Genomic DNA, 26,728 nt, shown 5'->3' on the forward strand with positions numbered 1-26,728 from the left:
TCTTTACTAAATAATTAGATTCATCTGAGTAACGGAGACAGCTTCCTGAAAACTGAAATAAACACTCAGCTTCTCTCCTAATTACTAACAAATTACTACATTTACATTATTTTTGGTAGCTTTAGAACACAAAAAAGTCCTTTTTGGTAGCTCTGTGGATCCTGCCTCAGAGTCCACCCTTTGTTTTTATAAAGCTGTATCTGAGTCCGCTGAGTCTGCCTGGAACAAGCTTTCCAAAGAAATCGATGCGTCCGACACGAAACACCACCGAGTTTCTCATGAAGAGTGGCAACATAATGGCTCCGACAATTGGCTTCAAATGTTGCCACAATATTGCTTCTCCATCATAATTGCATCCCCAACAAGTTCATTTTCCACTTCACTTTCCCCTCGTCTCCCTCCTCTCCTCCCTTCTCCATCCTCCTCTCCTCCCTCCTCTCCTCCTCCTCTCCTCCCTCATCTCCTCCCTCCTCTCCTCCCTTCTCCATCCTCCTCTCCTCCCTCCTCTCCTCCTCCTCTCCTCCCTCATCTCCTCCCTCCTCTCCTCCCTTCTCCATCCTCCTCTCCTCCCTCCTCTCCTCCTCCTCTCCTCCCTCATCTCCTCCCTCCTCTCCTCTCCTCTCCTCTCCTCCCTTCTCCATCCCCTCTCCTCCCTTCTCCATCCCCACTTCCTCCTCTCCTCTCCTCCCTCCCCTCGTCTCCTCTCCTCTCCTCTCCTCTCCTCTCCTCTCCATCCCCTCTCCTCCCTTCTCCATCCCCACTTCCTCCTCTCCTCTCCTCTCCTCTCCTCTCCTCTCCTCTCCTCCCTCCTCCCTCCCCTCGTCTCCTCTCCTCTCCTCTCCTCTCCTCCCTCCCCTCATCTCCTCTCCTCTCCTCCCTCCTCTCCTCCCTTCTCCATCCCCACTTCCTCCTCTCCTCCCCTCTCCTCCCTTCTCCATCCCCGCCTCCTCCCTCCTCCCCTCCCTTCTCCATCCCCTCTCCTCCCTCCTCCCTCATCTCCTCCCTCCTCCCTCCCCTCATCTCCTCCCTTCTCCCTCCCCTCATCTCCTCCCTTCTCCATCCCCACTTCCTCCTCTCCTCTCCTCTCCTCTCCTCTCCTCTCCTCTCCATCCCCACTTCCTCCGATTCCTCCTCATCTCCTCCTCCTCTCCTCTCTTAGCCTGAGCTGACACCTATCAAAGTTGGCTGATTTGGGTCCGAAACACATTATTATCACATCAAGATGAAGTTTTTTTATGTCCTTCATTCAACATCATGTTCATGATGTATTAAAAATACAAAAAGCCAGTTATGGGCAATTAAATCTATTCTTGATTGAAAGATAAATAAAAAGGCACAAGTTTGAATCAGAAAATCGCTTGTCTGATTTAATAATTTTCTTGCCACTCAAACTTCAAAAGGCCGAGAAATAAGTCAAATATTTTGAATATAACGTCAGATTTAAACGAAGCTGCGCCATACGTCTACCTCTAAATGAGATAAAGAATGTGAAGGAAACGGGAGAGCTACACTTTCTGTAATCACCGTTAATGTCTAAGGTGAGAGGAAAAAGGGAGGCGAGAAGTGCTGTTCCCATGGCAACCGGTGAGCCTTTGTTTTTCCAGGTTACAGGCGAGGTTACACTGAAACTTCATGAGAAAAGCCAGTGAACACAAGTTAGATCCAAAGGCCAGTCACAGTTAAAAAGGTTAATTATGGGCTGTACACAGTGAAGTGGCAGCTTCCTCCCGATCATCTTCAGTGAGTCAAAGGGCAAAAAGTCAAGTTGAGGAAATACCTGTTATCTTTATAACTCACAGCTTACCTTCACATTTTCTCCCATCTCTTAGTTATTTGAGAAGTGTTAAATCAAACTTAACCTCAGTGTTTTGTTCCTTAATATAGACGGCGAGTAACTACATTTATGTGCAATTACACAAAAAGTGCTGTTAGCAAAGGTTAGCAACGGTTCTATCTTTGCTAATAACAGGTGAGTTAAAGTGGAGATTGGTGCAATATTCTGACGTTAAACCAAGGAAATTAAGCACAAATGTTACATCCAAAGCTAAAACCCTGGTTCTCCAGTCCAAACATAGTGGAAGGTGTTTGATTTCATGCCCAAAACTGAACGATTAACGCACAGAATCACACACAGAAAAGTCGGCAGTAATCGAGATATTCAAAGTCAGAGTTCACTTGGCCTCCGTCTTCATGCAGCTACGCATAATAAATGTTTTGACTTCGTAACTAGCATTAGCATTTTAGCCTTAGCAGGAAGTTAAAGCTAGCAAAATGCTAATACTTAACATTAGATCACAAATAAGGAAGAAAAGAGTAATTAGTTAGCTTGTTTCTGGTGATTTTCTAGCAGGTAAAGTAGTTACACAGTTGTTGCTAACTGGCTGTCTTTTGATCTTTTTACTCAACATGTCTCTTTCTTTACTTTAGTTGTGATTTTTTGTTGGTACAGAATGGATTATCCACACAGAGGCTTCTCCTCTATTGCAGATAACACAATTATTATGTTTTTAATTAATTGTTACAAGACCAGTACAGTTAAGTCAAGTCTAGTCCAGTACAGTCTAGTTCATTCAAGTCAAGTTCAGTCTAGTCCAGTCCAGTCCAGTCTAGTCCAGTTTAGTCCAGTAAAGTTCAGTTTAGTTCAGTCTAGTCCAGTCCAGTCCAGTCCAGTCCAGTCAAGTCTAGTCCAGTCCAGTCCAGTTCAGTCTAGTCAAGTTCAGTCTAGTCCAGTCCAGTCCAGTTTAGTCCAGTAAAGTTCAGTTTAGTTCAGTCTAGTCCAGTCAACTCTAGTCTAGTCTAGTCCAGTCCAGTCCAGTCTAGTCCAGTCCAGTCCAGTCCAGTCCAGTCCAGTTTAGTTCAGTCTAGTCCAGTCAAGTCAAGTCTAGTCCAGTCCAGTCTAGTTCATTCAAGTCAAGTTCAGTCCAGTCCAGTCCAGTTCAGTCTAGTCCAGTTTAGTCCAGTAAAGTTCAGTTTAGTTCAGTCTAGTCCAGTCCAGTCCAGTCCAGTCAAGTCTAGTCCAGTCCAGTCCAGTTCAGTCTAGTCCAGTTTAGTCCAGTAAAGTTCAGTTTAGTTCAGTCTAGTCCAGTCTAGACCAGTCAAGTCTAGTCCAGTCCAGTCCAGTCAAGTCTAGTCCAGTCTAGACCAGTCTAGTCTAGTCTAGTCCAGTCCAGTCTAGTCCAGTCCAGTCCAGTCCAGTCCAGTCCAGTTCAGTCTAGTCCAGTTTAGTCCAGTAAAGTTCAGTTTAGTTCAGTCTAGTCCAGTCCAGTCCAGTCAAGTCTAGTCCAGTCCAGTCCAGTTCAGTCTAGTCCAGTCCAGTCCAGTCCAGTTCAGTCTAGTCCAGTTTAGTCCAGTAAAGTTCAGATTAGTTCAGTCTAGTCCAGTCTAGACCAGTCAAGTCTAGTCCAGTCCAGTCCAGTCAAGTCTAGTCCAGTCTAGACCAGTCTAGTCTAGTCTAGTCCAGTCCAGTCCAGTCCAGTCTAGTCCAGTCCAGTCCAGTCCAGTCCAGTCCAGTCCAGTCCAGTTCAGTCTAGTCCAGTTTAGTCCAGTAAAGTTCAGTTTAGTTCAGTCTAGTCCAGTCTAGACCAGTCAAGTCTAGTCCAGTCCAGTCCAGTCAAGTCTAGTCCAGTCTAGACCAGTCTAGTCTAGTCTAGTCCAGTTCAGTCTAGTCCAGTCCAGTCCAGTCCAGTCCAGTTCAGTCTAGTCCAGTTTAGTCCAGTAAAGTTCAGTTTAGTTCAGTCTAGTCCAGTCAAGTTTAGTTCAGTCTAGTCCAGTTTAGTCTAGTCCAGTCCCTTTTCTCCAGACCCTTGTCTGAAAAATATCTGCCCCCTTAATTAGAAACACATTCAAGCTAAAAGAAGGAGCCGAAGCGTTCCTAAAAGTCTGGGTTCAGCAGACTTCATTTTTCACACTGAATCCAAGCGATAACCACAACATGACAACAGGCTGAGTGAAGTGGCGTCCTGCAGGCGCTCGGTCACCGATGACGAATGCAGACCGACTGAGAGGACAGACACTGAAATGGAAAAGAAACGACTGGACTCACAGAAGAGGGTCGCTCCCCTGCTTTGAAACATCTGTGTGATTAAAACTCATCTTCAGGATGTATTGATTCAGTGAGCTCCAGGGACACGACGGTCTCTATTGTTAATGTTGATTATTAGCAGGATGAATCCAGTCTCCTTCCCTCTCCTGTCTCATACTTTTCTTCTTTTACATCTCCATGAACTCTTTGCTTTTCCCAATAAAGAATCAGCAGATTAACAGGAAACTGAGTTTTATATCTACGGCTGTAATATTTCTACCTAAATGTAAGCTTCTGGGTCACTTGGTTCACTGATAAAGTTATAAATACAACACAAGCTGGGTGTTGAATATGTAGTGTTTGGGATTTAATTTGATTTAATTACTTTGAACATGTTAAAATAAAGAAATCCTAAAAATAATAATCCTAATAATCATCACTTTTACTTCCTGTTCATGTCCTTTTGTATCATAAATACTTCTTTACAGTTTGCCACATTTACTTGTTTTGTAACTCCAGTAAAAAGCCAACAGATACACGTATTTACAGATTGATAGACTAGATATTTAACAGATATACAGGGGGTGTAAATAGAGCTCAGAGCCCTTCCTTCTTCTTAAACACTGCTTCAGTTCGTCACTCAGATGATGTTTTATATTCAACGCCTCAAACTGCATCCTCCGTCTCTTTAAAGAACCACGTCACCAGATTATCGGGCGTTTACTGCTTTTAGATAATCTGTGCAGTTTAAACCGGTGAAACCAGCGAACAGCAGAGCATCTGGACTGATTTATGGTCTGAAATGCTGCTTGAAACTTTCTGTACATGTTTTATATGAGATTTCCAGCTTCTTGTTTCATCTATCGTCACACTTCAACTTATTTTAATGAACTCCTTCTATGTCCACCCCATCTGTATCTATATTCCTTTATATTTCCTTTAGAATTTATGGGTATAATTCAGAACCAGTTGCTCCACTGATTAATGCAGCCAAACAGATCCCAACCATGATACCACCACCTCCCTGTTAAACTCATGTTATACATTCATTCGTCAGTGCTTTGCACGTCTCAGTTACTCTCACAGACTGTTACATGCATCACTCAGTGGGTTTATGCTGAGATTAACTGAAGCTACAGTTGGGTTCTGCTCCTTATCTGAGGTAATTATCCTTGGATATATGGCGGTGAATGAATGGAATCACTGGCACAAAGCAGGTCATACCCCGGTACCATAGGTGGCGCTGTATAAACTCAGCAGGTTCTTTAATCAGAAATCACAATCAGTCCTGAGCTCTGATTAAATTCATCAACTCAACTGAAATGAACCGGAGAAAGTTTCTGTTCCGGCTCCAAAGAGCGAGTTAACATTAAGTGGTGAAGTCATCTAAACTAAAGCTGAAGTAACTGATCAATCCATCTATATCACTATTTCATGCAGCTATCCTGACTTGTAACGGCCAGAATTCAGAAATATTTAGCTTTTTTCCTTGACAGTAGTAGTATATGTTGGATATAAACAGGGATTCACAGAAATATCTGCCTAACATCAGTATTTCCTGATATTTGTCGTCTCAAATGTTTTCGACAACACTGCAAGAAGCTAACAGTCAGAGGGTTTATATGCTGAGATTAACTGAAGCTATAGTTGGGTTCTGCTCCTTATCTGAGGGTAATTATCCTTGGATATATGGCGGTGAATGAATGGAATCACTGGCACAAAGCAGGTCATACCCCGGTACCATAGGTGGCGCTGTCCCCATTTCAGCTATCGCTAATAGAGCCACTTCCTGTTGACGTCTTCACCGCCAACAGCAACAAACTCAGGCATTCAGAAAGATGGCGAACGCAGAGCGAGATGAAGCTGCGTCCCTCTCCATCTGTGATGAGCTGGTTATGGAACAGAGATGCACAACGGCGCATTCTCCATCGCGTTGTTTCTTTCTTTCTGACGACAGCAACAGTAATATCGTCTCCTTCCACTTCCGGGTGACGATCACGGGAAAAAATGTGGCGCATGCGCAGAACGCTCGATCCGATCGGCTGTCGTCCGAAGGCACGTTCGAGTTATCTCGGGGTTTTAATCCAATCCTTGTCGGATTAAACTTGTTCCATGAGCTGAATAACTCAGTTTTATTGTAATTTAGCCATAAATCCGATGCTACAAATAGACTTGACTTGACTTTGAGGCAACAAACAGTGCAACAGCATCTGATGTGTGCAACAAATAAAATGCATGATAAAAGTAAGGAAACTGATTCATCAACAGCAGGTTAACACACTCTAAAACTCTCAGTTTTGTCTCAATATTCTGACACCAACTCCAACCTTTTCTGCACACACTTCAAGGTCAGCTGACTCAGCAACGCACTATGACACAGGCGGCGTTTTCTCCCGAGGACACATTTACTTCACTGTGAAGAACAGAAGCACAAAGGTATCAGAAGGAGAACAACAGCCTCCAGCTGCAGCTTCAGACCTCATGGCTGCCGACACCGTTTCATTTGATTGACTGAAGGAGCCGATGTTAAGCAGCAGAGCAGCTGAATAACTTTTTGTTGCTCTCAGACTTCACATCACAGCAGGAGGAGAGTATAAACGGCCTAATCAGCCTCACGCAGGAGGACATCAAAGGCTGAAAAGCCTCGGGGTCGTGACTCGGTCCGATGTGAGGTGTTAACGACATTCTTCTCCCGCCTGAGTTCCCACAGCACGGCTTTATGAACGGCACATTAAGAGATAACACTACAGGAAGTGTTAAAGGCACATTCTGGCAGGTATTAATCCTTTTAAAAACTAGTTTCTGTTCCACCAAACTGGACTTTTCAAAGATTTTGCCACAAAAACACCCTCTCAGTCTTAAAATGGCTTGGCGCCGACTCTTCTCCTTCCCCTCATTCATTGGGGATCTACGAATATGCTAATGCTAACTAATATGCTAACCAGCAGTTATGTGGGTAAATCAGCTGTAAATGGTTGAACCAAAGCAGAGGAGGTGAAATGATACAGAATGGTAACACATTCAGTTTATGGTGCTCAACAGCATGAGAAAGGTGCTGCTTACTGGCCAAGAGTTTACAATTAGATGGACACGAAGCCCTCTGAAGCACCAAGGAAAGCTAGCTGAGTGCCTCCAAAGATCCAGACTTCCTTGGCCAAGAGGTCACTCAGCTGGGAATCTGGGAGCTATGTGAACAAGCCTGGCTTTCTGTAGTCGCAGCTCAGAGATCTGACACCTGACAGCTGGACAGACTAACTCCTGAGCCTCAGCTGCTTTTCAGAGCTTTTTGACTCCCGAAGCTCGCCTTGAGCCTCGGCTCTTTACCGTCTTGCAGTAACAAGGTTAAATTGAGGTTTTAACTCTAACATTTTGATGCTACTTATCAGGATAATCATTACCAGGTCATGGCTTTCACAGACATTTGGGATTCAGATGAAACGATGAAGACATCGCATCAGACCTGCATTTAGTGACAGCTAAAGCAGTTTAAATAGTTCCTTCTGCTTTGCTTTGAAAGTGGGACTTTGGTTAATTTTTACGGAAATCAACGGTTAGACTTTCTGTTCTAAATATTCCTGGGACTAATTTCTAGCTCCTCAGTGAGATAATAAACTTTATTCTGCCTCACTGTGGAGTGGAAACCTGCTTATTGTCCTTCATGGACACCCTGAGTTTGTAGCACATCCTCGTTATTAGCTTTCGTGTCTTTTTGTGCAGCCTGGACTGAACTCCCCCCCCTCACCTCCACTGTCCTTCTCCTCTTCCTCGATGCTGTTTTTGATGCTGTCGTACTCCTCGTCGATGTTCTGGTTGCCTCGGATCTGACTCAGCACTCGCCGGGCCTTCTGGGTCAGCCCACACTGGATTAACCAGCGAGGGCTCTCCGGCAGGAAGAGGAATCCCATAAACTGGAGCACAGCGGGGAGCACGGACAGACCCAGCATGTACCTGAGGGCGGAGAGAAGCAACCATGTCACTTTGAGCTGTGTTGAGTTTAATGTTTTACGCTAATAAACAAGAGAGGAATACAAGCAAAGATCTGGAAGCTTCTCCAACCAGCAGGTGAGGGTGTCAGGGTTGGGTATAAAAGGAGCAGCCACCAAAGGGTTAGTCTTTCCAAGCAAGGACGGCTCGTGGTTCTCCACTTTGTGCCAAACTGAGTGAGAAAAAAACATTTCCTCCGAGCTAAAGAGCCAAAAAACCTTCGACATTTGCAGTTACCGGTGGAAGGTTGTTCAGACAGAAACTTAACTGAAGGTTTCATCAAAGACAGGATGGAGTAACAACTGAGGAAAACTATTTGTTGTACTTTAATCTTTAATCTTTAGCCGTAGCTTTAGTTTTTTCACAGTAAGTTTCACAGCCTGGTTTTGTATTTGTCAATGTTTCATAGAAACCTCCGTTAGTGGAACGATTTGTGCTTCATTCTTTAAGATCTTTTTGATCTGTGTTTCTTTCGTTCTTTAAAGTGTCAGGATTTAGGTTTTGTTTCATGTATTGTCGTTACTTCCTGTTTTATTTTGAAATATTGACTTCTCCTCTCGTTTCAGGTACCTTGCCCTTCCTCCTGTCCAGTGTCTGGTTGTCTTCCCTGATTCCCAAAGTGTTTCCTCTGATCCTCATGTGTTAAATAGTCTTCGTCTCCCTTTGTCCTGTGCTGTGTCTCATTCTTGAGCCTCTCGTTAGCCTCTGAAACCCGTGTTCCCTGTTTCCTGAGCCGTTTTCTTTGTAATTTATTCCCAGACTAGATTATTTATTATAACGGTAAGTTTCGTAGCTTTGTTTTTGGTCCTTTTGTTTTTGATTTGTGTTTCTTTCGTTCTTCAAAGTGTCAGGATTTAGGTTTTGTTTCATATATTCTCGTCACTTCCTGTTTTATTTTGAAATATTGACTTCTCCTCTCGTTTCAGGTATCTTGCCCTTCCTCCTGTCCAGTGTCTGGTTGTCCTCCCTGATTCCCAAAGTGTTTCCTCTGATCCTCATGTGTTAAATAGTCTTCGTCTCCCTTTGTCCTGTGTGAGTCTCATTCTTGAGCCTCTCATTAGCCTCTGAAACCCATGTTCCCTGTTTCCCTCGAGCCTCCAGTCGAGCGTTTCTCCTGCAGAGCCGTTTTCTTTGTAATTTATTCCCAGTCTAGATTATTTATTATAACGGTAAGTTTTGTAGCTTTGTTTTTGTTCCTCCCGTTTGGAGAGATTTGAGTTTTTAAACGTTCATAGTGCCTCTGTTTCTGAAGAGTGCGTCTTTGGGCTTAAATCCGCCTCATTAAGGAGTGTGTGACCTTATTTTGTAACTGTTCACAGCCTTTTGTTTTCCTCCCAGTGTGGAGTGAATTTATGTTTGTTAAATTCTACGCTGAGGTTTTCACAGCCAGTTATTTTGCCTTCCTGTGTTTATTTACTTGTGTTTATTTAAATAAACCTCATTGAATCCGAACTGACCCTGCATTTGTGTCCTGAGTCCATGAGGTATCTGACATAAAGGTGTGCCTAAAGTTAATCGTTTAAGATTTATAGAGCCTCTGTTTTCCTAGAGAGCTTCTTTTGTTCATGTCCGCCTCCACAGGTGAGCAGGAGAGTTTATTTATTATCTTTCATAGCCTTTCAGTTTCCCCTCCAAGAGTGAAGAGGTTTGGTTTGATCATTTTCAGAGAGTGCTCAGGAGTTTCACAGCTTTTTCTTTTGCTCTGTGGAGATCCTCAACCTGCCGTTTTGTTAATAAAGACTCTTGACTTTGAAAACGACACTCGAGGTCCTGACACCTGGTGAAAATAAAGAAACTATCAGGAATGAAAGGTCAACGGTTGAGAGAAACCGAGGAGTTAAATGCACTGATGACAGATCACTGAAAGAATAAACCTAAAACTAAGCAGGAAACACAAGGAAAACATGCTCAATACCAACAGAATTAACACATGAAGCTAAAACTAGAGAAAGAAACCATAAGAGAATCTAAATTCTGATAAAACAGAGGCTCATAAAAGGGATCAAACACTGAAATAAAATGCATAAAGAATGAATAAATGCACTGATAAGTAATCAGGTCACAGAAATATAGCAGAAAAACAGGGAAAATAAACAGAGAAAAGAATAAAGTCCAAAAAGGAGAACCGAACAGAACCCAAACGGTGCAGAAACACTGAAAAGATTCAGAGAGTGAGGACAGAAATGTTATATTCAGCAAGAACGGAGACGGATTATTCTGTAAAATAATTACAGATCTTCAGCGTTTCTGGGATCTAACTTTTAATTGGTTTGTATTGTTGAAACACAATGAAGACGGACTATAAAAACTCTGAAAAGAAGTTCTTTGTAACTCTGAAACGAAGGTCCAAACTAATTAATAAGTTGTTGAACATGGCGCTCATGAATGTGGATCAATAAAGTGCTGAAGAACACGTGCACAGCTGGTCCTGAAGTGACGTTAAATCTAAAACAAAGCCGCTGATTTTAAAGGAAAACAGGTTCCTCTGGGAGTGAAAACCGCTGCGTGGCAGAGAGAGAAGAAGAAGAATGAAGTAAACGATCAGAAATGTGAGGCAGCACAGGCAGCTTCTTCATGCTCTAACCCAATAAGAGTCTCCCAAAAAGCTATTATCACGTATGAATCACACCAATCTAGGACTTTCTGAACAATTTCCGCCACAGCCATCAGAACTGCTGCTGAGGCAAATCCTTTCAGAAAAGGACAATTATTATCTCCAGCGTCTCGCCGCTCAATATTCAAACGCTCTGCAGGCTGTGGGCCTGCGTGACACGGGACGCAAACAGAGGCAGAAAGACGATTAAAAGAACAGAGGAGTCGGTATCTTTGAGCCGCACAACGCAGTAAACGCTTCCTGACATTTTGAATGAGCCATAATGGCCGCTTCTGGCTTTATGTGGTCGCCATAAAGGGAGATGGAGAGCGATGCTGCCTCTGAAGAGTGGAACTTCGGATGTTTTAATGTTGTGACCGAGCTGTGTTACATGTTTTTCGTGTTTTCTGACCTCCATCCATCACGCCGCATGTAGCTGAAGGCGCCGTCGATGAGGCTGGCGGTGAACTGTCCCCCTGTGATGAAGAGCATGTTAACGGTCACCAGCTGACCTCGGAGGTGGGGCGGCGAGGCCTCGGCGATGTACACGGGCACCGTCATAGAGGCAATACCTGCACAGCAAGAAACAGAGACAGTTAGAGCTGCTGAGCGCTGATTGGCTGAGGAAACGCTTGTGTCAGATTCAATGGCAACAGATACATGCAGGATGAAGGTTGGTATTATCTAAAAAAAACATTAAATCAAACATAAACCAGCTGACAAACATGTAGAAAGCTGAGGTGCAGCAGAGAGGAAGGTGTGGTAGGAACCTTCAGAGGTCTCCATCAGTGGGTTGGGCTGTTGTTTCTGTTGCTTAGCAACAACTCAGCTGATGATGTCACACACAGCGTCAGCAGGTAACTCAGGTGAACTCTCAGCAGACAACATGGACAGAAACTCACAGCCAGCAGTTCAACATCTGGGCTGCAGAGACGCTCCAGGACTCCACCATCTGTTGTTAACCAGCTCTGTGATCCTCCTCCTTTACTGTTAGCGCTCTGTCTGCAGTCTCTGTCTGCCCGGATAGTCTTAAAGCTGAGCAGAGAGCTGTTAGAGTTGTTCCTGCAGCCAGGTCCAGGATTCCACCATCTGTTGTTAACCAGCTCTGTGATCCTCCTCCTTTACTGTTAGCGCTCTGTCTGCAGTCTCTGTCTGCCCGGATAGTCTTAAAGCTGAGCAGAGAGCTGTTAGAGCTGTTCCTGCAGCCAGGTCTCTGTCTGATATTCCTGCTGTGTCCTCATCAGGGCTCCGAGCTCATCCATTTTATCCACCAGAGATCTCACATTTCCCCTGATGATTAAAGGAAGAAATGGTTTAAACTTTCCCTCCATTTTGTTCCTGCTCTGCATCCTGGACGCTTCCTCTTCAGCTCATCTTGATTTGGGGTCTTATTCCAGGCATTAATTTGGCTTTTGGAAAACTCAACAGGTTGACAACTTTCATGTTGCCATGGTTACGCATCATAATACATGCAAATAAATGCCAGCAGAAGTCCTTCAAGCAGCATCCAAACCAGCACAGAAACATGTTTCATAAATCTGTGTTTTCACAGAAAAAAAAGCTGAGTAGAAAACCTGAAGATGATGATAAAATTCCATCGATTTGTTTCCAGTCTCTAAAGGAAGCATCTTTCAGTCTCAAGGCTTCAGATCCATCGTTATCCGACAGACAGATTACACAAAAAACACTGTTGATGTGCAAACAGGCTGATGCTGCTTTACGAGGTAATAAAACATGTATTATTTCCTGTAATAATCATGATGAAACTACAATAAGCTGCTAACGTTACGTAATTTTATCGCATTTGTGATTACAAGTAAACTTAATTCCTTCTGTGGTAGTTTTCATGATCTTCATAGAAACAAAAGGAGCTGCACACAATAAGTCCAAATAAAGTCAGAAAGAAGGACCTCAGTAGTGTGAATCTGAACAGAATTCTAACATGAATTGTCATGATTTCATGTGTTTAGTTTGTAGCCATGAGCTGGATTTAAGTTACAGAAAAGTAACCTAAAAGAACAAGTTGTTGGAGATATTTTCCATCACTTATATCCACTGAAGCCACTCCTTGGCCTACCATCCTCTTTCTGTGGCTAACTAGCGGTTAGCATGTAGCAGTGGCTAACTAGCGGTTAGCATGTAGCAGTGTAGCCTCTGTGCTTCTGTTCATGAAGTCTTCTGTGGACAGTCGTCTCTGACAGAGACACACCTGCCTCCTGAAGATGGTTCTGATCCGTTGGACGGGCCTTTGAGGATGTTTCTTTCCCACAGTGAGGATTCTTCTGTCCTCCTCGGCCTACCAGAGCATTCTTTCTTCTTCATGATCTCCCAGACAGCCGATGCTGGTGATCCTAACCGATGTCTCTGATGGTTTATTCTGGTTTTCCAGCTTCTCTCCTCATGTTGAACAGCTTCAGACTCTCATCCCTGCACTGATGAAGCAGTGAAACACACCTGAGGAACCACTCACACCTGTCCCAAACATGATGGAGCCTGAACTGAGGGGGGGGGGGGTGGATAAAAAAGGTTGGTAACGTCTACATGATGGAGCTGAGATGCAGGAAAATGACTTTAAGTTAAAGTGGAATGTGACTTTAATCGGTCTGAGGAGCAGAGGGGGGGCTCAGAGAGAGATTTTAAGCTGTAATTTGTTTTTGTATTTACAGTTTTAAAAGATAACTTTTGTTCCTCCATCACAGCTTTTCCAGCTTCTTGAATAATGTCGGATTATTTAAGAGCTTCGGGGAGAAAATCCCAGAAACAGTCCATCTCAGAAAGGAGTCCTGTGCTACTCTGATCTGGAAAACGTCCAATACCCCGACACACACACGTGCACCGTATACACACAGATGCACCCAGCCACGTGCACGCCTCCGTGCTCATATGAGCGCAGAACAGCCTGTTTGCCCATGATTTGTCAGACAAGGTGCCATGAGACTGATGCTTTCTGCAGCTGGCTCCTGATAGGTTCTATTAATAGTCTGCCAGTGCTCTCCATACACCCCCCTCCACCTCTCACTCCTGCCAACACCCTGCCCTGAACCGCCGCCATGACGACGTGGCTACCCGTTGCTATGGAGACCACTTGCCGGGGAACCGTCTCCAAGCGTGCACCACACTGTGGCAGCGCTGGGAAGACAGATCGATAACCAAGCGAGGGGAGGATATCATTTTTTTTTTCCCTGTTTCACCATCATCGACATTTCAAAGCTGGGCTCCGAAGCGTTTCAGCGCAGAACATCAAAACGTGGACAAAACACGGAGTCACGGTTCAACTGTTGCACCATTTCAGGCCGTCTCTTGTGTAAAGTGGTTCCTTGACTGCGCAATCATACCCCGAGGATTCAGAGCCAAGTCTTTATCCTCGTTAGAGCTAAAAAGGATTATCGTCTCATAGCGGAAATCCGAGATTCAGATCACCGCTGAAATCTAATCAAATGCTCTTTGGCATGAAGCCTCTGTTCAGGCCGACATGCGAGACATGCATTCAGGAGATGCTGCTGAAAGGCAGACAAAAGGAAACTGATAACACAGGTCACAGTAGACCTGGAAAATGGGTCCAACACAGTCTCCAAACTAACGTCCCCCATTGGAGTCAATGTTTGGCTTCACATTAAGTGCAAAGATGGACTTAAATTAGCTTGTTCTCTTGTTTGTCCTCATTATTTTAGCCTTGAATATCTCCATCCGAGCCCCGCCTGCCGCCACAGACTGTCCGTATGCCTGCTGGAGAGACAGCACAGCTGATGTTGATACATTTAGTGAGTAATGGATTATCTGCATCTCACATCCTGCTGCAGGTGGTGACAGAGAAAATATGTCAGAGCTCATTAAAGCTAATACATCACCGGATTACTGGGGAGTAAAAAGGTTAAATACCGTACACTTTACTTCCCTTTATTGAGCATAAAAAATAAACGTTTCTGGCTCTGAGTCTCTAGAATCCAGCCTCAGAATCACTTATTATGACTGGTTTAAAGCGTAAAAGGGAAGCTCTTTCTGTTGCAAAGTTTAGCATCAAGATGCTCAGATCAGAAGTTATATTTACAATTTGACCAGAAGTTACTGCACCGTGTCCATAAGTTTTAACATGAACTCATCCATGTGTCTGCTCTGTCTCAACTTTAACGGCTTCCTTTTATCAAAGTGTCTTTGTTCAAGTCTCAGGTCTCTAAAGAAAGCTTAGCTTAGCCACAAAGTTTGGACAAATCCATAAAAGGCAGATTATATAAGAAGCTAAAAGGTGCAAACACTGGACTAAAATTTATGAGTTAAATGCTCATGTTGCCTGTCTGTGGGACGTACAAACAGGCTAATATTTGTCTTTGTGTATGTTTGCTTTATAAGGCAATAAAACATGGTATTATGTGCTGTATTTATCATAATGAAACGTAAATATGTCGCTAATGTTATGTCATTTTATCCCACTTGTGACTGCAACTTAATTCCTTCTAAGGTGGATAAATGATCTTCATAGAAATGAAAGCAACATAATGTACGATCAATGTTAAATTAAATTGTATTACTGCTGTTTGGAACATCTGTTTCTTCAGTTTTAACTGAGTCTTATGAAATGTAGTTTTGTGGTATTTTCTGGTATTTTTAAACCTGGACCTTATTTCTGGCATGAAATACGTTCATTTACTCACCGAGAACAGTTTGGTGAAAGTCGGCGTCCTTGGGAAGATATTTAGATAACTGGAGATCCATATAACGGAGTGAACGGGGCTTAGAGGATGCAGCCTCTAAATAAGGCATTATCTGTCTTTATTTCACCAATACTTTAAGAAGAATGAATGAATGAACGTGTGCTATAGCTCTGTTAGCTCATAGCTGCTGTTATGTGGCTACTTGCAGCTAAAGGAGAGCTAACGGAGGGATTTCTACACAGGCACTCTACTGGGACCACTTCATCCACACGCCCCCCTGCAGCACAGTTTATTCACTCCGTGCTCTGTGACAGTCGGCTAACTTCACACAGAGTTTGCTGCTGATAGTTTTGTGCAACATGGCAGGATATTTATCAGATTTTGACAACGTGAACGACGACTTTGAGTAAGATGGACGTTCTTACCGGAGTGAATGAGCTGGAGTTCATTCATTCATTCATTCTTATTAAAGTATTGGTGAAATAAAGACAGATAAAGCCTTATTTAGAGGCTGCATCCTCTAAGCCCCGTTCACTCCGTTATATGGATCTCCAGTTATCTAAATATCTTCTGAAGGACGCCGACTTTCACCAAACTGTTCTCTGTGAGCAGATGAACGGATTTCATGCCAGAAATAAGGTTTAAAAACACCGAAGTTCCCCTTTAATCTAATTTTGCTGTTTTTACTGTATTTCTGTTTGCTGTCGTCTCCTCTCCAGTGATGTTTGGTGACACTTTGGTAATTTAGGGAAACACGGGGACATCTCACTGCATATGTCAGTAAGTTGTTGAGATGAACTGTTGGACAACACCTCATGACATCCACATATCTGTTCTGTCTCAACCTGAGCTGCTTGCCCATATCAAAGTGCTCTTGTTGAAGTCTCATCATCTCTTCTTTCTTTCAGAATGAATCATCCACAAATTGAGAAATACTCCTCTTTTCACTTTCTATTTACAGTTAAATTTAGGTGAGAACGACCTGCTACAAGTTGGCTTTGAAAAGCCAAGAAAATCTCCATAAATCCCCCCCGATTCTACACCAACAAGCAGCACTTCTGCTTTCAAACGCATGATGGAAGTGACACAAAGGCCAAACACATGGATCAATAACATGCATTCATATTCCTCTTCTGTTCTCCACTGAGACTTTAAACTGCACAGAAAACAACCAAATTAACTGCGTTTTACTGCTACTTTACTTGAAAAGTCCCTTCGAAAAACAGCTGCTCTCCCTTTCTCGGTAATGAGCTCCCCATTCAGCTTCCTTTGAAAGCTCACGCATACACAAACAGAGCCTGAAGTCGCCGTCCAGTTGGGATCAGCCTCAAAGCTGCTCAACATGCTCAAACAAAGTATCTGCCTTGGTCTTATGAGGGCAGCCTCGAGGCACAAAGTAAAAAGCTCAGGACAAACTCATTTGATCAGAGAGACACTTCACAAGACCCTCCATCACTGCGAGACACTCAGCAGACATGCAGGTTTTTGAAAATACAAATTGAGGAGGAGAGAAAACTCCAAACCACCAAAGAAGCACAAAGAGCGCTGTGCATTGTGATTAAATTCAGTGGAAAAAGCAGGAGAGGTGGTGCCCTTTCTTAATCAAATTGTCCCAAGTATGCCTAATTTCACACAGAACTTCACCAGCACAGACTTGCTTGTCTAAAAGCATAAGACATAACAATTAGCATCCTGTTTCGGAAACTCAATATCCACAAATGTCAAGCCGGAAAACAAAGAATATCCTGAAAACTTGACATTATAGTGATGTAATTTCAACCTCACAGCAGTAATACACACATCAGCAAAGTCCTTATTAGGTCTAGTTTCTGTCTTGTTAAGATGAGAACTGTGACTTAATTATATATACCAACTAATTAACTGGAAAGCCTCCAGGTAATGAAACGCTATTGCAGCGTAATTAACGGCGGTATTTTTATTCAGACCCATCTACTGTTTCCAAGGACAAAACAATTCAGCATTTGCAACTGCTGGATAATTCAGCCAGACAATATAATTACACACTCGGTGTGAGATTGACTGCGTTTCCTTTTGTTAAGCATGTTTTCGTCTGTGTGTGAGGGAATGGATAATGACTGAGGCTGCAGGCATCAGAGGCAACCGTTTCAATTTACCAAACTGAGCTCACAAGAAGCACACTGCAGAGGACGATAAGATCTACAGAACAAAGACAGATGGAAACTATTCACAGGGGATTTTTCCCTCTAACGTAAACACATCCATTCTCCATATATCTGCTAAGTCTTTAAATTGAATTTCACATAGACATGAACTTTTTTTAATTCCAATTTGGGCCACTTCAGTATATGGTCATAAATTGGATTATTTGCAATGCAACTCAGTCTGAACAGTCAAATCGGTATTCGTGCAACTTCTTGGCCACTCTCAATTGACAATCGCCACAATTCTGCACAGGCGGAAGTCACAGCATGTCTTCGTCTTTTCTTAACATGATAGACGAATGCAAAGATGTTAGCACGTGGAATATGTTAGCGCATAAGCCAATTAAAGATGTTTGCCAGTCGAATTTTTGCCAGCGGAAGACATTGGCCTGTCAGACAGTTAGCTAGTGGAAGATGTTAGCCAGTTAGCTAGTGGAAGATGTTAGCCAGTTAGCTAGTGGAAGATGTTAGCCAGTTAGCTAGTGGAAGATGTTAGCCAGTTAGCTAGTGGAAGATGTTAGCCAGTTAGCTAGTGGAAGATGTTAGCCAGTTAGCTAGTGGAAGACGGGGTGGCAACACCCATTCCGAAATACCGCCATTCCGACATGCAAACGTCCCACCATTCCGACAAGGCTTTCAATTTAAGGAAATGTGCGTTACTCAACAGGCGAGTCCCTTCTTTCTGTTCATGCAATTTATATGTTTAACACATGTTTACAGACAAGCGTTATTAAAAACACAAAGTCTCGGCAACTGGAGGAGGAGAAGCAGACCGCGGTGTGTTTCAATCACACACTCAAATGCCACTTGTTTCAACTTTCGAAAATTTAATCCAGGAAAAAAAGGCTTACAAATATGGACCGAAACGGCTCCATAACACGCACAAGAATCCAAAAGAAACGAAAGTTAACTAAAAGAAAGCAAATATGCAGCATGAAGTGGTCAAAATTGGTTTTACGCATGCCTATGTGCGTCTGGCACATGCGTCTTCAGGCTCTCCCACGTTGGTTTGTGGATGAAAGCTATATGTTCAGCTGTAATGTCATGTAAAAACAATCTCTACATGACATTTACTCCCAGGTGTGACCTGTTAGGACCTTAAGATATCAACAGGCTGTATAAAGCTGTGTGTTTGTGCCAAATGTGCAAAGCCCATCCGCGCTTCCCATAAGTACTCATAAATCACGTGAATTACATGAATAAACGTTTTTACTGCATTTTGTTGTGTTTTATACGTTCTATGCTGTCATTTCTCTCCTCTCCTATTGGCAAGGCAAGGCAGAGTGCTCGCAACTATGTCCTGTGCAGTAGCCGTGATATCTGTAATTGCAATTATTACTTTTGCATATGATGACAGCGGGCAAAAGACGCATGGGCTCTGTGGAGAGCTCCGCTCCAGCTGTCTGCTGTGACAGGTCACTGACTGTATTTCTGCTTAATCAGCTTCAGTCTCGCCAGAGTTACATTAATATCTGTATTTTTATATTTGACATTTCAGGGGATTTTGATAATAGATTATTAAAGTTTGTTTAGTTTCATTAGTGTAAAATGTTTTGGGTAAAACATAGGCTATTAAAAGGAACTGTCGGAATGGCGGTATGTTAAAAAAAAAAAACATACCGCCATTCCGACCATAGGAGGAAAAAAGTGTCGGAATGGCGGGACGTTTAATAAAAAATTAAGTGTCGCCATTCCGACAATTGGAGACCAATGTAGGAATGGCAGCATGTAACCTAGTGGAAGATGTTAGCCAGTTAGCTAGTGGAAGACGTTAGCCAGTTAGCTAGCGGAAGGTGTTAGCTAGTTAGCTAGTGGAAGACGTTAGCCAGTTAGCTAGCGGAAGACGTTAGCCAGTTAGCTAGCGGAATATATTAGCACGTTAGCTTGCGGAAGACATTAGCCTGTTAGCCAGTTAGCTAGTGGAAGACATTAGCTAGTTAGCGAGTGGAAGACGTTAGCCAGTTAGCTTGCGGAAGACATTAGCCTGTTAGCCAGTTAGCTAGTGGAAGACATTAGCCAGTTTGCGAGCAGAAGATGCTAGCCAGTTAGCTTGCGGAAGACATTAGCCTGTTAGCCAGTTAGCTAATGGAAGATTTTAGCCAGGTAGTCAGCAGAAGAATTTGCCTTTTTCTTCTCCTTACAGCTAATTTATTAAGTTGCCCACTTCCATGACATAGAAGTTTGAGTGTAAATAGACAACAGCGTCTCCATTTCCGTTTTTTGACCCCTTGTACCGAGTGATTTCTTTGGTTTTTTTTTGCTTATGCACATCATGACAGCCCTGGTAAACTTTCACACTGACACCTGATATTGGCCACATTAAAAAAAGTCATGTGAACAGGCCAAGAAAAAAATCATATCTGAGCAGTAAATCGGAATTAAACATTAAGGTCAGCAGACTTCACAAAGTCTATGTCTGAGCAGAGCAGTCGCATCCTGCCAAGATCGAGCCGAGTCGTCTTAAATACTTAATTTGTGAAGGTGGTCATCAATCAACGGTAAATCTCTCTGAGCCGCAGCTGATTTCAGACAGTAAAACACATACCTGTAATGCAAAGACTATTTCTCTCATTTTTATGCTAAAACTGACGATCAATCCAATTGTTTTATGCAAACTTTCGCTTAAAACACACTAGAAGATTAACCCTTCTTTGCAGAAATGTACAAAATATTAACAATAGGAAAAGCAAAATTATCAAAGTGACCAAGTTGCTCAATAAATTCTTATCAATCCTGAATGTCTGGCTCAATCTAGTCTTTCTAATCAGACACACAGTGGCTCGTATCGCACAACAATCTGTGTGCTTTGGCAAAGGTCAGCTCGACAATAACCAGCCTGGAGCAGACATACCACAGTTTTCTGCGAGGATGGCTGTGTGTGGCCTTTCCTGGTTTGACAAACAGCTCAAATGACCTTTTAACTGCGTTCGGTTAAAAAACGCAAAGCAATTCGCTTCCCAGGGAACTGGCATTCGTGTTCTTGTGCCGGTGACAGGCTTCGGATGGGATAATTAACGGCAATGAAAAGTTTTGCCTTATTAGTGTCCCCAGCGGCTAATTGTGATACCAGAATGTGTCTCATTATCTATCAGGGCCTGGTTCATGCATGCTCGGTTTAATGAAGATCACTGTATGGGATAATGTTGTAATGGCAGAAAGGGAGGGGACACTTATCATGAAACAGCCACTTAGAATCCAGCGGCTGCAACAACCCCAGTGTTTAGTTTCCTCCTTGTATCAGCAATCAGAGCTTGTTGTGTCGCTGCCACATTTGCTTTGTTCATTAGCAAAGGGATGGTAGGATTTCCTGAAAATATGTTCATTTATTTTCATTACAAGGCCAAAACAAAGCAAAAGATTCCATTTATGGACTGAGATTTCAGTTTAAACTCGATAAACCTGTGGTTTTTCGACATCTGCATGAAAACCTTTACGCTTTAAAAACACCAACAGCTGAAAGTAATCAATGTTTACACCTACAATAGGTAAGTAAATTCAAAGATCGGAGGTTCCTCGACATAACAAGCAGCTAAAGTTGGAGCATGACTTATCAAATCACTTAAATCCTCTATCAAAAGGAACTTTTTCACATAAATTGTGTGAAGGTTTTGTGTGAAACATCAGAAAAGGTTGGAAAGAGAGTTGAAATTAGAAAAATCAGGAGCAATTACTACATTTTATTTGTTAATATACATCCATTTTTTTTCCATTTCAGGCCTGAAACACATTGAAAAGAAGCTTTAACCTCTTTATAAAACCGCTAGTTCCTCTCAAAACACTAAAAAGGCTTTTGGGGACTTAAGAAACCAAGTGAGGCAGCATTTAAAGTGTTATTTTGTCCCACTTTTCCCTGCCAACATGGCATAAGGTGTGATATTGGATGAGAAAATTCTCCACACACCCTCCGTTGGTCAAGACTGCAGGCAGGCTTTCATCATATGTGCAAAATAGGGTTTTGCATTATTTTGTTGAGAAATCCCTGGAAAAGGGGCAGAAAACCTCCCTTAACTTGTCAACAGAAACATTCAAATTCACATGAATCCTTCCAAGTGTAACTGCAGCTCGTCAGGATCTACACATTCATCTGGTCCACATCACAAAGTGCTGCCACCGTCAGCTGAAGGTTTGGATCTCTGGCTTATTGATGCTCAGGCCTTTGTCTTTAGAGAGGTTCCATTAGACCCTCTTCAAAATTACACAGTCAATTTACTTCAAATCAGACAAAGTGGCAGCCATTTGCTTTAAATGACTGAAGCTCTTCCCTGTTTTAGTCAAATTTCCTGTAATTGGTCGAACTAAATGTGCAGAAAAATAGAAAAGTTTGGAGAAGTACAGCAGAATAAAAGAGGAAAGAGAAGCAGCTGAACATATTAAAGCTCATTTTCCATCTGTCTCATGCTGCCAATTACTGATTTTTTCCAGCCTTGAATTGGAAAAATCCTCTTTCACAGACTGAAACGTGGTCAATAGTGACAGAAAAACACGATGCTTTCGTTTGATTTATCTTCGTCTCTCAGCTGTAAATCATTATCTTTTTCCTGTCAGCGTTTCTACCACAAAGGGTCACTGTCACATCATTTAGACTTAAAGGAAAAATGCAGATAAGCAGCAACAAATGCGCTGATATGCACCGCAAGCCAGAATCATTAGAGAAAGTGGTTTGAAGTCATAAAGGACTTAAATTTGTTGAGTGGGTAAACACTAACCTCTTTACTTTGGTGTAGTTCTCAAAACAATTAAGCCTGAGGTTGACGAAAAAGAAGAAATGGTCCACAAATAACTGAAATGAGCACTTTCAGAGGCCTTTAAAGTCAGCTTTAACGACCTCTTTATACAGACGATGGAACACATCCACGAGAGCTGCTGATTCAATAAAAACGGGAGTACCATCGAGTTCTGATCAAAGGCAGAGTTATGATTTAACTACTGATCCACAGAAGAGGGAAAAGGACTGGAGAGAGGGAACATGCATGAAGGGAAGGAAGCAAGGCTGCTTTGGGAGCGTGTGGGAATGAAAACCCACCAAATCTAGTGATAAATATGATGCTTTTCTAGGTGCTGTTAAGGTCATAATTAGAATAATGACGATGCTAAAGACGGTGGAACAGCCAGACCACGCTGTGCAGTCAGCAGCTGTGAGTAACTGCAAACATCGAGGCAAAAAGAGGAGAAACAGCAATGAACCGAACCACAAAGAGCTCTGAGATCTGAAGATGAGCAGCAGAAATGCAAGTGGAGGTCTCTAAAGAGTTGTGTTTTCATAACTTTAGAGCAAACAATTTATACCTCAATTTAGGGGTGGGCGATATGGCAAAAATATCATATCACGATTTTTCTCAAATAAAATCACGATTTCGATTTTATCACAATCTTAAATTGAAAAATGAAAAACAGACAATGTTGCAGAAGTATTTTCGGCTGGGCAGCTTGAAGCAGGCGTCCGAACCCCCCCTTTCCTACCATCTTGAACGGTACCGTATATTTTGCAAGATAAAAGGTGACTGCTTCTGTTACCTATTTCTATCGTTGTCTATTTTGATCTTAGCTAGCTGCCGCTTACGCTAGCTGCTGCTTACGCTAGCTGCTGCTTAAGCTAGCTGCTGCCTACGCTAGCTGCTGCCTACGCTAGCTGCTGCTTACACTAGCCGCTCCTTAAGCTAGCTGCTGCCTAAGCTAGCTGCTGCCTACGCTAGCTGCTGCTTACGCTAGCTGCTGCCTGCGGTGCCGCCGGACCCCTCGCTGTTTGGCTCTCAGCATACTGTTTGGATGCTTCCTCTTCAAGTGATTGAACAGGTTCGTCCTGTTGCCACCCGACATGTGAACCGTTTCTGTGCAAACTTTGCAAATTACATTTGTTTGCGTTTGATCAGTTGCGGAAAATCCAAACCAATTCCATATAATGGAGGTGGAATTTTCTTTAGCGACCAACTCCTCCGTTTGGCGTTCAGCCACAGCTTTCCATGCAGCTACACACAAACAAGGAGGCGGGTAAGAAAGCACGTCACTGCCCATAGTTCGCTGTGATTGGTCGGTCAGGTTGATGATGTCACACGTCTGGTGCGTCGGTGCATCAGCATAGAACTGCAATTTATAGAAGATCTCTGCAGTTTGACAGATCGTTACAGATCGTCTTCACGTTGCAATCCTTCACAATTTAATATCGTCATATCGCCCACCCCTACCTCAATTCACCCTCCTTAGAAACAGCAAGTGAAGTGTTTTTCACTTGGATGCAATTGGCACTTTATGTCACTAGATGTCACTAATTCCCACAAACGAGACCTTTCAGCTGATTCTGAACCCTGAATAAACCCAATGATTCGAACATCTCTACATTTCTAGGTGCTGTTAAGGTAATAATTAGAATAATGACGATGCTAAAGACGGTGGAACAGCCAGACCACGCTGTGCAGTCAGCAGCTGTGAGTAACTGCAAACATCGAGGCAAAAAGAGGAGAAACAGCAATGAACCGAACCACAAAGAGCTCTGAGATCTGAAGATGAGCAGCAGAAATGCAAGTGGAGGTCTCTAAAGAGTTGTGTTTTCATTACTTTAGAGCAAACAATTTATACCTCAATTCACCCTCCTTAGAAACAGCAAGTGAAGTGTTTTTCACTTGGATGCAATTTGCACTTTATGTCACTAGATGTCACTAATTCCCACAAACGAGACCTTTCAGCTGATTCTGAACCCTGAATAAAACCAATGATACGAACATCTCTACATTTCTCAGTCTTTTAAAGCTGTTTTAAATGACACTGTCTCCTGCAAACTGATGCAGTTTCTGAGATGCCTGTCAGCGAAGCCACATTCCCTGTAAAGCTCAGCTACAGCTACAGCTGCCTTTGGATTGATCCTCGTCCCATTAGGACTGCACCAGCAGGGTAAAGGAGGACATTTATTGACCAAACTATCCACCAGTTCAATAGGTGGTAAAATATACTCGCTTTCAGCCTGATAGCATTGGGCTTTCTCTGGTTGACCCAATATGTCAGCAACCAGAACAACTGACCATTTATCTGCCAACAGATTAGTATCAAACTGTGCATTTAATAGCTGTGAAGTTTCTTTAGATGCCTGCAAACCCTGATAGTTACTCTCTTATTCCTCTGTGTACGTCTGTCAGAATGAGTGCGATTGTGTTCATTCAGAAGAAAGGTTTGAATCCTGGTATCGATGATCAATACGTGGCGTGAGCTCATTTTACAGGTTTACAATCACAGCAACAAGTTGAAAGTTAAAGTTAAATTAACCCTGAAATATTCTGCACATTTTCACTGACAAAGATTAGAAGAGAACCCACCGAAACCATCTTTAAAACTTAGTTGAAATGTCACTTTAACCTCAAAGTTTCACCCAAATCATTTGTGAAAAATCACTGATTCTGATTATTATTTAGCTTCTTTTCTGAGTTAAAGGTTTTAAATACAATTTCAGACTCATTTAGTCCACATGAAACAAAAAGTTTTAGTTTTTTATTAACTTTATTTGACAAAAACTAAATGTAAAGGTGAAATAAGGCTGATAAGAACATCTTACCTAAACCCACTCCGACGATGAGCCTCCCCGCCAGGAGCGCCTCTTTTCCGGGAGCGGTGCTCAGCACGATACCCCCGACGGTAAAGAAGAAGCTGGCCAGCAGGATGCACACTCTCCGGCCGAAGAGCCCGTTGAGGAAGCCGCCCAGCAGGGCAGAGAGCGCGGCCGCGGCCACAGTACTTGATATGAGCAGCTCCTGCCACAGCGCGCTCAGCTCCAGCTCCCGCTTCAGCATCAGCATCGCCCCGGAGATCACCCCGGTGTCGTACCCGTACAGAAAGCCCCCCAGCGCGGAGAACACCGCCAGCACGTAGACGAACCCGGGCGTGACATCTTGTTGGAACTGCTTGCGGGCAGCCCTCTCCAGGTCCCCGGTGGAGGTGGAGGATGCTGCGGCTGCTGCGCCGGCGGAAGCCCCGGCGGAGGCGCCCTGGCTGCCGATGCTGGCGCTGGACGGAGCCTTGATGAGGCTCCGCTCTCCGCCGTCGTTCACTTTCTTCCACCGCTCGCCCATCAGGTTGCTCATACTCCGGAGGGTGTAGTCATGGTCGACCTGCTTTCGCGACATATGGGAAATCCAACACAGAACCAGGCGGCTGAGTTGGAGGTACTTGATGCTTCTAAAAAGAGAAAAGAAAAACACACCAAACTAAATCTGGCCCCTCAGCCTGGAGTTAGAGGCAGCTGATCCAAAACCGCCTTAAAACGCGAGGCTGGCTGCTGAGGAAAGTTGTCCTCCAGCGCTGAACATCCCTGTGGTCCTGATGGGAGAGTTGAGGATGAGTGGAGAGGAAAGGTGAGGTAGGAGGAGTGTAGTGGACTTCTTCGTCACCACCAGCGTCGACATGACGCAAAGACATATTGTTTTGGAAGCGTGGTGTAGAGAGCGGGTCGTTTACTGTGAGGATCTCAGCTCAATCACTGAGACTGAAAACAGCAGAACTCTGAGCTGAGGACAGAAAGAAGGCGCTCAGGTGTGGGAATTAGGATGAGCAGCATTCCTGCTCTTTATACCCATTTAATAACGAACAAAAACACTAATTTCTGAGGTAAAACTCCTCATCTGACAGCATGAGAGCAGAATTCATCTCACAGACTCCTGTGGGGGAAATGCTTCCCTCTACAGGACAAACTCGGTACTGCAGCTCGTGTTTTTCCCTTTAAAACAGATGCAACAGCTCACTTTTCATAGAAATAATCAGTGGTCCTACCTTGTCCTACCAATAATTAAATAAATAATTAAATAAATAAATAAGATATATAGATGAATAATATGATCAACTAGCTTCAGCTTTGAAAAACTGCCTCAGCTCCACTTACAGGACGGGTCAGACCAACTCTGAGAGCAATGAAGAGAGTTTTTTATCATTTATAATTAAAATTTCAATAGTTTTTAAGTTTTAATGTAAACACAGTGGAACTAATGGAATAAAGCTAGTAGTTTTTGGCCACATATCGCCTTTATCAGGGTAAACAATGAAATTAATGCAGTAGTAGCATAGCATAGCTAACAGCTCACTTTTCATAGAAATAATCAGTGGTCCTACCTTGTTGTGCCCCCATACATAAACTACCTATTTATTCCAATAATTAAATAAATAAGATATATAGATGAATAATATGATCAACTAGCTTCAGCTTTGAAAAACTGCCTCAGCTCCACTTACAGGAAGGGTTTTTTTATCATTTATAATTAAAATTTCAATAGTTTTTAAAGTTTTAATGTAAACACAGTGGAACTAATGGAATAAAGCTAAT

At 43.0% G+C, this 26,728-nt stretch overlaps 1 protein-coding gene across 1 annotated transcript in view; it reads right to left on the reverse strand.

Moving 5' to 3' along the window:
• slc2a13a (solute carrier family 2 member 13a) overlaps positions 1 to 25,763 on the reverse strand; it is an 80,889-nt gene extending 55,126 nt beyond the window's left edge. The window contains exons 1-3 of the mRNA XM_072377971.1: positions 24,971 to 25,763; positions 11,011 to 11,170; positions 7,764 to 7,969 (exon numbers count right to left, since the gene is read on the reverse strand). Of these exons, the coding sequence (XP_072234072.1) occupies positions 7,764 to 7,969; positions 11,011 to 11,170; positions 24,971 to 25,538 (934 nt within the window). The 5' untranslated portion in view covers positions 25,539 to 25,763. The remainder of the gene's footprint in view (positions 1 to 7,763; positions 7,970 to 11,010; positions 11,171 to 24,970) is intronic.
• Between the last annotated feature and the right edge of the window lie 965 nt (positions 25,764 to 26,728).

Source organism: Leuresthes tenuis, unplaced genomic scaffold, assembly GCF_036924035.1.
Source record: "Leuresthes tenuis unplaced genomic scaffold, fLeuTen1.0.hap1 SCAF_23, whole genome shotgun sequence".
NCBI classification, from domain to species: domain Eukaryota; kingdom Metazoa; phylum Chordata; class Actinopteri; order Atheriniformes; family Atherinopsidae; genus Leuresthes; species Leuresthes tenuis.